The 13,388-nt window shown below is 47.5% G+C and overlaps 1 protein-coding gene and 1 long non-coding RNA gene across 2 annotated transcripts in view; one reads left to right on the top strand and one right to left on the bottom strand.

The window, feature by feature from the left end:
• Positions 1-1,930, bottom strand: part of KLHL2 (kelch like family member 2) — a 97,325-nt gene extending 95,395 nt beyond the window's left edge. The window contains exon 1 of the mRNA XM_038559150.1: positions 1,699-1,930. Coding sequence (XP_038415078.1) covers positions 1,699-1,724 — 26 coding nt within the window. The 5' untranslated portion in view covers positions 1,725-1,930. The remainder of the gene's footprint in view (positions 1-1,698) is intronic.
• A 776-nt stretch (positions 1,931-2,706) lies between these two features.
• LOC119869367 lies at positions 2,707-6,369 on the top strand. The gene is made up of 2 exons (XR_005370967.1): positions 2,707-2,905; positions 4,608-6,369. It is a non-coding gene; the product is annotated as an uncharacterized LOC119869367 (long non-coding RNA).
• The last annotated feature ends 7,019 nt before the right edge of the window (positions 6,370-13,388 follow it).

The following is a 13,388-nucleotide window of genomic DNA, read 5'->3' as shown; positions in this document are numbered from 1 at the left end:
TCACGCTTCCTGGGGGTTCGGGAGCTCTCCCCAAGCTGCCGCAGAACATGACCGGAGGACAAAGCCCTCACAGCCACAGTGATGGGCAGGCAGCTGAGCCTTGCCTCCTCCAGCCCGGGAGGGTCAGCTCATCGGCCTCGCCGTCTGCTCCTCGGATCCCCGTGACCTGTTCCACTCAAGCTAAAAATCCTATAAGGCACTTTTAGAAATTGTAGTTCCGGGATCCTATGAGCTCTCCTGAAAGGACTCGACATCAAAAAAATTATTCGGCCTAAGCCAGATACCCATATTCTGGCTGGAAGTCTGCCAAATACCCACGAGAGGCTGGTGCGGTTCCAGTGCCCCGGAGTGAAGCTGCCAGACCCACGTGAAAACCCATGAGCCCCAGACCCAGCTGCGGGCGAAGCTCCCCGGGCCAGGCGTGAGGTCTGTTGCAGCCCGAGAAGTCCCCCTCAGAGGGCTCTTCTCCTTTACAGGTCAAACCGACGAAGGCAAGTCAAAACTGAGCTTTTCAAAACTCCTGGGGATTTACCGTGCACTTGCACCAAACACTTTCAAACAAGAAACCCCAGCACTGGACCGAATAACGCAGACCTTCAACATGTTGCACGAGAATCGCTCAAGCTGCTTCTTTCCGGGAGGCGCTTGTGCTGCAGGTGTCCTGGACGTCCGTGGGTCCCGAGCGGGGGGACCCTGCACCCGGCAGGTGGCGGCTGCCCCGGAGCCGGCCCAGGCCCACGCGGCGTCCTGCAGCGCCCGGGGCAGGGGCCAAGCGCTGACCGCCGGGGCCCGGTCGGGGCGAGGTCCAGGCTCCTCGGTACTCACTGCGCCGGACACTCGGGAGGGGCAACCCGCGGCCGGTCGGCCCGGGACCCCCGGGGTCCTCCTCCCCCTCCTCCTCCTCCTCCTCCGGGCTCCCGGGCGCAGCCCCCTCCCCGCCGCACCCCGCCCCGGGCGCCCGGGCCCCGCGGACAGTCGGCGCCGTCCGCTCGGGGCTGCGGGCTCCGCGCCTCGTCACGCCCCGCGGCTCGCGGCTCCGGGCTCCGGGCTCCCGGCTCTGGGCTCCCGGTTCCTGCAGCCCCCAGCTCCCGGAGCCCCCGGTTCCTGCAGCCCCCAGCGCCCAGCTCCCCCAGCTCCCGGAGCCCCCAGCTCCCGGCCCCCGGCTCCTGCAGCCCCCAGCTCCCGGGTCCGGGATCCCAGTTCCCGGAGCTCCCGGCTCGCAGCCCCCGGCTCCCCCAGCTCCCGACTCCGGGCTCCCGGCTCCCGGCCCCCCATTCCTGCAGCCCCCGGTTCCTGCAGCCCCCAGCTCCCAGCTCCTCCAGCTCCCGGAGCTCCCGGCTCCCGGCCCCCGGCTCCTGCAGCCCCCAGCTCCCGGCTCCCAGCTCCCGGGGCTCCCAGCTCCCGGCCCCGGCTCCTGCAGCGCCCGGAGCTCCCAGCTCCCAGCCCCGGCTCCTGCAGCCCCCGGCTCCCGGCTCCCAGCTCCCGGAGCTCCCAGCTCCCGGCCCCCGGTTCTCCCGGCTCCCAGCTCCCGCAGCCCCCAGCTCCCAGCCCCGGCTCCTGCAGCCCCCGCCCCCGCCGCCGGCCCCGCCGCCGGCCCCGGCCCCGGCCCCGGCCCCGGCCCCGAGCAGCGCCGCAGCGGCGCGCCTGTCCGCAGCGCCGAGCCCGCCCGCCCGCCCGCCCGCCCGGCCGCTCACTCACGCGGGCGGCAGCGGCGGCGTCTCCATGGTGGCTCCTCTCGGGCTTCAGCACGCAGGCACCGACCGCCGCCGCCAGCACCATTCCAGCCGCGGACGCCGGCTCCGCCCGCCCGCCCAGCCGCCGTCCATCCGCCCCGGAGGGGGCGCCGCGCTCGCCTCACCGCGCGCCACCACCTGCGGCGGCCCCCGCGGCCATGGCCCGTCGGCCCCGCGCTCCGTGTGCTGCGCGGCCCCCGCGCTCCCCGACTGCGGGCGGCGGGAGGGGCGGGGCGGGCGGGGCGGGGCGGGCGGGGCGGGGCTGGCGGGCGGGCGGGCGGGCTCGGCCACTTCCGGGTTCGCCCGGCCGCGCCGACGCCGTGACGGGACGCGCTGCGGCCTCCCGCGGGCCCGGGACCCTCCCCCGGCGCCTCCCCTTCCTCCCGCCGCCGCCGCCGCCGCCGCCGGTGCTGGTGCTGGTGCTGGTGCAGCCGCCGCTCGTGCAGCCGCCGCCGGTGCTGGTGTCGCCGCTCGTGCAGCCGGTGCCGGTGCCGGTGCTGGTGCTGGTGCAGCCGGGGCCGGGGCCGGGGCCGGGGCGGGCGGGGCGGGTCACGGGCGGCGGAGCTGGAGAACCGGGAGGGCGTCGTCCCGGCGGGGAGGCCCGGCGCGCGCTGCACCCTCGGCGGGAGCCCGGGCCCAGGGGGGGGGGGCTCCCCGGGGCTCCCCCGACCACCACGGGCCCACCTGCCCCCGAGCGCCCCGGGCCCCGCGCCCGCGGAGCAGCGCGGTGAGGCCCGCGGACGAGGCTCGGGTGCGGGGAGCGCGGGCAAAGCCGGGTCCGCCTGCCCGGGGCGCCGGCGGTCTAGACGGTAGAAGAGCAGCCGGCGACGCCTGCCCCGAGGCCGATCGGACGCGCCCGCCGCAGCCGCCGGGAGGCCCCAGGACCGGGCGGGAGCCCGCGGAGACGCCCCGAGCAGAGCCCCCCGGGCGGGGCAGCAGGTGTCCGTCCAGGTGTGCCGCCCCGACTCGCAGCTGCCCACCTGCCGGGGGCCCACGCGGGGCCTGGGGGCGCAGCCCTGCAGGTGCACCTGCCGCGCAGCCACGGCGAGGGACGGCGGGTCCGAGAGCACGTGCGCCAGTTCCACGGGCCACCGCGCCTCCAAGGCCGGCATCTCGCGCTGGGCTGCCACCAGCAACAGAAGCGACCTTAAACTTGCGAGCCGCTTAGCCTGGTAATTAAAAGGACGCCTTTGCTGGCATTTGTTTTAAAATACTCCACCGAGGGGCGCCTGGGGGGCTCCCTGCGTTAAGGGGCTGCCTTTGGCTAAGGTCATGACCCCCGGGGGGTGGGGTCGAGCCCACATCTGGCCCTCTGCTCAGCAGGGAGTCTGCTTCGCCCTCTCTCTCTCTCTCTCTCTCTCTCTGTGCTCACTTGCTCTCAAATAAATAAATAAAATCTTTAAAAATAAATAAATAAATAAATAAATAAAATAACACAGCCCCTCCCAAAAAAAAGAGGGTACAGAATAGATGGGAAAAGATTGGCAGATGTTGATTTTTGATGCTGAGTTATGGATGTATGACGGTGGTCATCATTCATTTGTATCTATGTGTATGTTTTTAAAGGTCCAAGATTTTTAAATTATTTTTTTCAGGAGATGGGGCTGGTTGCTATATAAGCAGTATATGTAGGGAAGTAAGAGCAAGTAAGGAGACTAGCCCGACTGCAAGGAAAAATAAGGGTGGCCCGGACTAAAGTCAGAGTGACGGAGCAAAGTCAGATTCGGATCCTGTTTAGAAGATAAAGCAAACAGGAATTGCTGACAGGTTCGATATGAGTAGAAGAGAAAGGATAGAGTCAAAGATGATCGCCAAGGTTTTGATCTGGGCTCTTGGGAGAATGGACTTCACGTTTACTGAGATCGTAGAGACAGAAACCGATTTGGTCAAGGGAGGAAAGTATTCGTAAACTGATTTAGACATGCTTAGGTTTGAAGTGTCGATTAAACACCCATGTGGCGATAGGTGTAGACAATTAGGTTTATGTATCTGGAGCGGACGCAACTGGAGAGTTTGTCAGCCTACAGATGTCATTTAAAGTCCTGGAACTGGCTGAGCTCACCTAGATGCTGTAGCTACAGAACAGGACCAAGAAATGATCCCTGGGGCACTGCAACATTAAGATGATAAGATGAAGAGAAATCAGCAAGGGAGACAGAGAAGGAGCGGTGGGTGGGGTAGGAGGAGGACCAGAAGCGCCTTGGTGGCCTACTGAAGTGTTCCAGAAAAAGTCAGCACTTTAATATGCCCTAGCGCACGCTAACCTCTCCATGGCACGGTGGGCGTTATTGATCCACCATGAATAGGACATAAACAATAAGTTATTTCTCTCGTTGATGTCTTTTTTTTCCCTAGATTCCAAAAAGAACTTCCTACTTTATCAGGTCATTATAAGAATTAAATGAAATAGTCTTATGTAAAGCGTATGACACTAGGCGTATAATGGAAGCACTAACAAATGGTCATTATTATTCTTCTACACATTTCCATGACTATCAGTCATATATGGCTGAGCTAGGAGTTGAGATTGAGTGCTAGACCCAAGAGATACACCCTGACTTAGGTTTGACCAAAACTTTGACCTGACTTCCTGCATGCAAGCTGAGTGAGCAGGGCTGTTTCATCAGCCATCTCAGGAACTCTTTCAAGAAAAAAACAAACCAAAAAAAAAATCTATTGCTTGTGTATATTCCCACCCAGAGGAGGATGTGTCCGTCTGAGAAGGCACACAACTCCAAGCCAGAGCTCCTTTCACCTCCTCCCCTGGATTACTTGTATCTATTATAATTCTCTGCTCCTTAAGGGATCCAGGTCACCTAGAATGCTAAGTGTCTAGCCAAATTTTTTTTTTCATATCTATTTCTAAATGTCTAGACTTTACAAATGGCCTGGGAAGGAGTACTTCTTAACCGTCATACCGCCCAACCTTCCTGAGAGTCACATATCAGTGCCTCGTGTGGTGGCCGCCAGGTAGATCGAAGGCAGTCCATGTTTCTGATCCAAATCACTGCCCCAGAGCCCATTCCTTGCAAAGAAGGGGAAGAGCTAAACCCACAATTCAACCTCTCATCTAAGAATATTGAAGCAATTTGAAAATGTTAACTATTTAGATTGAGTTGAAATCAGATGCTGCCGTGGACTCATGACACGACGTGACAAGCACAAACATATCACATGGCAAGAATCTGGGAACTGAGAATAGTTCGTGTAAAGAAAAGACCTAATTTCACCAAAGAGTATAAAGCTATAAGATCCTGTTCTTGTAATTCCTTTCAGTGTAAAGATAGCAAGTATGAAAAGCATCACTTACTCAAAAATACAGTTTTAAAGAAGATGGAGACCTTCTAAAGAGTCTTCTTTTCAATCCTAAAATGCATTTACTTGAGTTGTTTTCTAATTTGTTTTCTAATTTTAAATCAGTTTCGCTTTTATTCTTTTGATTTGGAAGCAGCTGAGTGTACATAATATATTATGAAGCATTTCAAAATATCCTTGCAAGATTTTTCTATTTAGCAAATGGATTTGTCGATACATTAAAGGTATTTATTACATGCTCTGTGGTGTTAAATGGGGTGATGTGAGTCTTCTGCTCCAGACCAGTAGAAAATCCTTAATTGAAGGAATCCTTCATTTTTATTACTCCAGTTTACTCTGCGAATGCTTCCTTGTTTTCGTAGACTTTAAGATACCAACCCTACTTCCAGCACAGCACACCTGTCCACTATCCTGTACCAGAGGTTTCTGGGAAAACAAAAGCAAATTGTTTGCTAGAGTTTAATTGGAAATCTGTTGGAATTGGTACAGGAAGTATCCAAAAATAGATTTCACCTTAATGTATATCAGATAAGCAGTTTCTCTGTGCTGTTTTAGGAAAAGGAAATCTACTTAATCTATTTTTACTTGCATGTAGTTTTATGCTATCTATTTATGTAATCTGGTGATGTAATACCTCATTAGAGATTTATCCAAGACTAAACATCTCTCTACACAGTCAGCAAATCTGGGGGAAAGAAAGAGCAAGTAGAAATTCTTGACAAATTACAGGAAGCATTACTAGCACGTCGTCGTTCACCTCAAGTTATCCATGCGCACGCACATGCACACGCACACGCACACCTCAACTTCTACCCACACTTGGTCTATCACAGCTGCCTGTTAATAGCATAGACCCTAAGCCAAATTGTGAAATAATCTGTTGTTGGCATTCTCATTTTCCCCATTCTGTTCCTTTTTTTTGTTTGTTTGTTTTTTTCCTTCTGGCATCAATACATCTATCACCTCAGACCCTCCCCAGCTACAGGTCTCCAATAAAACTCTAATAAAACTTAGAAATTATCTAATGTCAGTTAACCGAATGGCTCATTAGTGGATTACACTCTAATACAATAGCTTTACTATAATGGGGTAACTTCATTTTGGTATTATTTCAGCCAAAGAATATCTTCACACCCTATTCCCCACTCTCCTTTCTCCCTGAATATGTTTCAATGCCTTCTATATTATTTCAATCACAGCATTTTTGATAACAAAGTGTGATGTTGAAATGTAGCTTTTTCATTAATGGGGATATGACTGTATAACACTGGGAAAGGAATGCTTTACTTAAGTAAAGGACAATGCTGATAGATGAAAAATATTCTTGAACTCTAGACTTTCTGAAACCAAAACCTCTGGGAGTTTGTGTTATTTACTCAAATTGTTCACATGGTAATATGAAAAGATAAGTCTTGAATTTCCACATAAATCCAAAAATTTGAGCTCAGCCCAAGTCTCGGAATTATTTTTGCAAGTAAGGATCCTTTCCCAAGAAATCCTTTCTAGTTCTTAATCTGGTTCTAGTCGGCTTCTGGATGCAGAAAAGCATGTTTAATGCAGGCTATAAGTGGTTAGTCAATTCCTGAAGCATCCATATTTCTTCATTTTTCCCTGTTAAGATCTTGGTAATAATCCAACCCAAGAAAGAGAATTGAATCCAGGCTGCATATGTATGAGAACTATTCTTCACTGAACTAAAAATGAACCTAAACTGCCATTTTGAAGTCTTTGTTAAAAGCCAACTAAAATTAAATCATAAGAAAAATATTCCTCGTCATATTTCCTGAGGCAAACTGATCCAAGAAAATCTTAATTGTATTATACTTAGGTATCGTATCAATTATTTTATGCCAGGTAGGGAAAACACTGAGCACCCTATTTTAAGTTGCATTTGTACTCTTGAAACTCCCTAAACTCCTTTTCGGATTTATTTTTCCCCAAAGCACTTACTGGTAAATCACAGTTTAACAAACTATGTGTTTTACAGAGTTATTTCATGTATTGTCTGTCTTGTCCCTTGACATGTAAGCTCCGTGAAGACCTAGATTTTAGTCTGTTTGGTCCCTGCCGTGTGCGGGATTAGAAAAGTTCTGGCACGTAGTATGCATGCAACAAGTACTATTGAATGAACAAGTTGGCATGATTTGCTGTAGCTGCCAACCAACACATTTGCCTCCAGGAATGTATATTCTAACTCAAGATTCATGCGATGTGCATTTTAACACCTTTATACAATATATATTAGTTTTTCTTCCCTTTTACTTTTGGAAGGAAAAAATTAATGCTCCCCAGGAATAAGGAAGGCACAGAGAAACTTACTTTGATTTCAGTCAGTCAACCGGCCAACATTTATTGAATGATTTATTTGATGAATATAATGTGATAGGTTGGGAGCTAGGGGGCAGAGGTAGAAATAAGAAAAAGCTTAAGGCAAGAATTCTGCCTCAGGGAAACTTGTAATTAACTCCAGACACAAGAAATACATCCACTATATTAAATCAAATTAAACAAAAGTACCAGACAACGAGGTCTTCGCAAATAAGATGAGTATTGACTCAAGCACTTAGGAAGGCACACAGTAAGAAAACAGAGTATGTTCCTGGACAGTAAAGAAAGACTTCAAACAACAAATGATTCGAAGACTAGGGTAATAAGAAATAAAGCCGAGATGTTAAAGTGAAGGTCAGATTCTAGAGATCCTTGAATAAACTTTCGGCTTTATATGAAGTAGATAAGCATTGGAGGAGCATGTCTGTCCGCCTGCCTGTGTGTGTATGTTTGGCCAGATAGTAGAATACAAACTCTACTGGAAGAATTTTAATCCGGCATTGATGTGCAAAATTAATAACAGATGGAAGAGACTGAAAGCAAGAGAATCCTTTGGGAAACTGTCTAATCGCGAGCGTTCATGCGTGAGATGGTAAAACTCAAAGTAGAGTACTGGGCTATAATGAAAAGGAAAGGCCAAAGGGAAAAGATGGAATAAGCATGACTTGTTGACTTATTTGATACGGAGGCAAAGGAAGACGAAGTAGTCAAATTTCTGGGGGTTCTGAATGTGAGACTATGGTGATAGAATTGATAAGAAGAAAATCACATGGGACAAATGATAATGGGTATGGTTTTAGGCCTACAGAGTCTGCAGTGATAGCAAGACATCCAAGTGAAACGTCCAGCAGGAAGTTGTAGATAAGCCAAGACAAGGCCACTCGGTACAAAGATAGGATCACTCGGAGAGCTATTGTACCCTGAACAAACAGGTAATGCAACTTTCTGGGGTGAGCTACGCTGTTACCAGATGTAAACTCTCCTGCCTGCCCTCCACGGTTTGCTATGCCTAGGTTGACGTCCCTGTGTTGTAACTCGTTAATTTCTTAATTGTTAATTTTTTTTTGTTAGGCAAATAATACATGATTACCTTCTTACTGTAAAAATTCAGACCGTGAAGTGAAACTTCCCAACCCTTCCCAGAGGTGACCCATGTTAACCCCGTGACGAATGTCCTTTCAAACATTTTTTTTCCCGCAGTTACGTACATATGTGGTGCATATAGAAACACATGTGTTTGTATTTGTTTTACATAAGTGGAATCATGCTGTATGGTACCATCAGCCCATTAGCAGCTGCTAAGGAAGTCTTTCTGCCAACTTGCTGTAGCTGTGGGGAACCCAGGCAGGAAAGCCGGCTGCCAGTTGCCAGTACATCCAAGATTTTAACTGGTACTGATTTCAGGGGAAATTCTGAACATCAGAAGGTTGGCTAATGCATTACATTAGATTAAATAGTATCTTGCGGGGTAGATACTCCATGGGGTCTCAGTATGACAGACGATTTTTGCCTCTCCTCTCACCAAAATGTACACACTTTTGGAAATGCTGTTTTCACTCTAAGCTTTAAGGAACAAGATCCAAGTCACTACTTCTCCAGTAAAAAAAAAAAAAAAAAAAAAAAAAAAAAAATTCCACTCTTAATTGGATTTACATTACCGGAAATCTTAGTATTTCTAGATTCTCTACATTTTCTCTCTGTAATTTTTCATTCCAGTTACTGCTTGCAAAAACACTTTCTCTTTAAAACTCAGGCATGAGGAAGATCTAGAAGAGCTGAGTTATGGTGGATATCTGTTCATTTTATGTTGGTCAAAAACTGCTGAAATTTCAAATTTCATTCTCTTGTGTTTTTGTTCTTGGTTAAATCTTCCTAAAGCCATAGTAATTACATGCCTACTTATAATGATTTACTTTAAAGCATATTTAAATATTGCAGCAACATGCATTTTATTTAGCACAATCCATTTTTAAAGTTCTAACTGTGGGAAGCTATATATGTTCATAATTACAGTTTATTTGAATGTGTAATATTTTTGGAAAGTGAAGTACCATACTTTGGGGGGGTGGAATGAAAATAATTTCAGTATTTTTAAATGAACTGAAGTTTTTTTTTTTTTTTTGAATGTTCGGTATCTAGGGTAATTTTTAAATTCGTTGGTTCTATTTTATATTATAAGCCTTGAATAAAAATATCTTTATGCAGTGAAGTCTCACTAATGTTGTTTTCAAAATCCATACCATTGGCCACCTCTAACTACTTGGGCCACTGTGATTAAATTACCATCGCAGCATTTTTTTTTTTCTTATGCTGGATTCCATACAAGATAATTTTTGCACGTAAGGGGAGGCATCTTTCAAAACACTAGCTGAAAATTACTTGTATTTTATCAGTAACTAATTATAATCATAGTATTAGGAAGTATGGCAGAAGCCACTTTGATGACCCATCCAGGCCATTCACCCAATTTTATACGGGAGTATGACCAATTCTATAGGCATTCAGGGTATACTTCAGCACCTTCTCCAATAACTCATTCCACACTTTTACAGTTCTTTTCAAGATTTAGTACCTAGCACTGTGTTTACTTTGGAGACAGATTCAAAAAATAACCTGCCTGAGAACAGCTTTTCTACCCTGAGGAAATGAGATATACATACCTAAAATTATAGGGGAATATGATTCATGAGTGTAAAGATAATATGGGTTGGATTATCCTAGAAACACTTTTTGGGAAGGTACAATTTGATTTGGGCTTTGGGGGGGCCTGTAAGATCTACATCAATCGAGAAGAAAAGGGAAGTTTCCTCACAGAGGGAAGGAAAAAACAAAACAAAACAAAAAAAATGGTAGACCTGTCAAAAATTATAGGTCTACCCTAACTGGAGTTGAAAAATAATAGGTGAGATTTGACACGTAAAACAAGATGCTTTCCCAGGGGAGCCCTCCTACCAAGGCCTGGGTGTGGGGTGGTCTATAAATTGGTCTAATAAGCTAGAAGACTGAGGCTTTTTAATAAGTGAATAAAATATGCGAGCATTACTTTATTGAGATTTATCTTGCCAAAATGGAAAGACCAAGTTGGGGGTTGGGAGGTTTCAGAAGGGGCGTTGATTAAGGAGGCCTTACATTTGCATCAAAAGGTCTAAAAATTACCTTTGTCCTGTGACACAATAGTTCCACATCTAGGAGTTTATCCTAAAGAAGTTATCATACATGCACGTGAGTCAGCTACCAGAATATTTCATGCAGTTTATTTCTATAACAATTAATTAGAAACATAAACTGACCAATCGGTGAGTGGCCAAATATTATTATAATACCACCAGATAGTGGCCCGTGATGGGGCCATTGAAACTGATACATTATAAGACTACTTAATGTCATAAAAAGATGACATACTGTTGACCGGAAAATAGTCACAAAAATCTGGGTATAGTATGATCTCGTGTAGGTAAAAGGGAAACAAACTGTGCATATGTGACGGAGCGAGAGTGAGAGAGCATCTCTGTGTGTAACTAGTAAGTTGAGCAAACAGGACACCTCTCGATTGGATAGAAAATGCAGTTTTTATCTTCCATTGTCCTCTGAAGTATGTGTTCACTGGTGTTCCTGCCCTAAGGTAAAGAGTGGAAGAGAATCTTTTAGATAACACAAAGTTCTTCCGCCAGTTATAGTCCTAAAAAACCACAACTCAGTCTTAATCATCAAAATTCCAAACCTAGCTTTGTGCTACTTTTTCTTCCCTCCTCAGTCTCTGACTACTTCAGTCTGAAATCTTGCAGAGGGAAGAGTTGGAGGGAATGAGATTCCTCAGCAATACTCTTTAGACTGCGGAGGGCTAATCAGGAAATTTGCATTCTAGAATCACCTCTACGTCTCAAACTAGTAAATTAACCACTCCAGTTTTTCATTACCTCATGTGAAAAATGGAACTAATAACACTTGGCCTACCTACGTCTTAGATTTATTAGGCACATCAAATTATATCACAGGAGCAGAATTACTTTGCAGAGTTGAAAAGTGTTTTTAGTAGTGTATTATGAAATACAACCCTCTAGACTAGAGAGCCAAAACCCGGTGTCTATAGGAGGCCAGGAAGGTAACTTAAATGATTGCATCATTTAAGATGTAAGGTGATAGATAGGAACTGCATCTGACCCTAACACTGGGGAAGCGATACGTCGCAGTAGAGATGATGGCGACTAGAGATGGAGAGCTCATGCCCAGTGAAAGATGGCACAGTTACCCCCCAGACCTGAGCCACTTGTGCCGTGGAGAAACACAGGCCATGTTACCAGATACTTGTACCACGGAGACCATAGGCCAATTCAAGGAACGTCAGAATTCTTGATTTTTATGTGAAATCTTCTGATTTTCCCATATTGACAACTGATTTAAATATCAAACGCAATGTAGACCAACAATGTGTGATGTGAACTAATGATGAGGCTAGACTCAGGCCCCAGGACATTGCTTCATAGTCCTGCCCTAGACTATAAACAGCTTGAAGGCAGAGACCTTGACTTTATCTCGGTGGTCTTAACAGTTGACACAATGTCTGACATATCTGGTGCCTAATATGCGCTGGTAAATGATAGATGCACTCTGCTAAGGAAAGACTGTTGGGCTGCCTGGGTGGCTCAGTGGTTAATCAGGTCGTGATCCTGGGGTCCTGGGATCAAGTCCCACATCAGGGTCCCCACCAGGAGCCTGCTCCTCCCTCTGCCTATGTCTCTGCCCCTCTCATGAATAAATAAAATCTTAATTAAAAAAAAAAGACTATTTCCATACGTGAAGATGTCAAACAACTCAAGACTGCCTCTGCATAGAGTTTTTTTATATATGGACACTTAATTGTGACAATCCTTCCTTTTATTTTTCCCAACCAGTCAAAGTAGAGTAGGGGAAAGCAGTAGAAGAAAGCTAAAGAAATAGATGCAAAATAAAAGATGAATGCAAGCAAATAATTAAGTAAATACATCATTAGTTGTTTGGTTATTTCTGCTGCTTGGTTTTGTCTCCCGTTAGGAGATTAGGTTGATCTGGGTGGGTGGATTTAGCTCACTAAGGAGGTAGGTGAGAAGAAGAGCACCACCTGACTTAGAAGACGTGGGCGTCTGTTGTGGGGACAGCAGGTAGTCAGAGAAGACCTTCTGAGGATGTGTTGCTGTTTAATTCAACAAGTGATTTAATTCAACAAATATGTATTGCATATATCGATAAACAGAGACCTCTAGGCCTCACGGGACTTAGATTTTGCTTGAGGAGACAAAAATTAGAGAATTAAATAATGTGTTAGATGGCACGATGGTCAATTTTATGTGCCGTGTGGTTAGGCTATGACCCTCAGTTATTCGATCAAACACTGACCTAGGTGTTGCTGTGGAGGTTATCCTGGATAATCTGGGCAGGCCCGATTCCATCAGTTGAATGACCTTAAGCACAGAACTGAGGTTTCTGTGCACAATGAGAAAGTCTGCCTATGGACTGCAACTTAACTCACGTTACAAGTTCTGGCCTGCCCTTCCTGACAGCCTGCCCCGATTTGGGACTCGCGTAGCTAGCCCCCACGGTTGCACAAGCCAAGGCCTTATACTACATAAGAAATTATTTGTCTTTGTATCAGATTATAGCAATGGAACTAACCACCCCCGACTGTAATGACCCCATCACCATTTGCCCAGATTCTGTGCATTGGCAATTTGGATTTAGCCGGGGGAGTTGATCTCTGCTCCGTGCATGTCAGCTGGGATCATTCATGTGTTTGCAATCATTTGGCAAGTCAGCCAGCCTGGCTAGTACCAAATGGCCTCATTCACAGGTCTAACAGTTGACTGTTGGGGTGGGGCCGCTGGGACGGCTCTGTCACCACCAGTGGGCTGGCTCAAGCTTCTTCAGGTGATGGCTGGGTTCAAAAAAGCAGCCAACGAGACAGTGCAAAAACTCAGTGTGCAAGCACTCATCAAGCCTCTGCTTCTGCCACGAGCCAAAGCAGGCCACGTGGCCAAG

This window comes from Canis lupus, chromosome 15 (assembly GCF_011100685.1).
Source record: "Canis lupus familiaris isolate Mischka breed German Shepherd chromosome 15, alternate assembly UU_Cfam_GSD_1.0, whole genome shotgun sequence".
Taxonomy (NCBI): Eukaryota; Metazoa; Chordata; class Mammalia; order Carnivora; family Canidae; genus Canis; species Canis lupus.
This window is presented reverse-complemented; position numbering and strand designations above follow the sequence as displayed.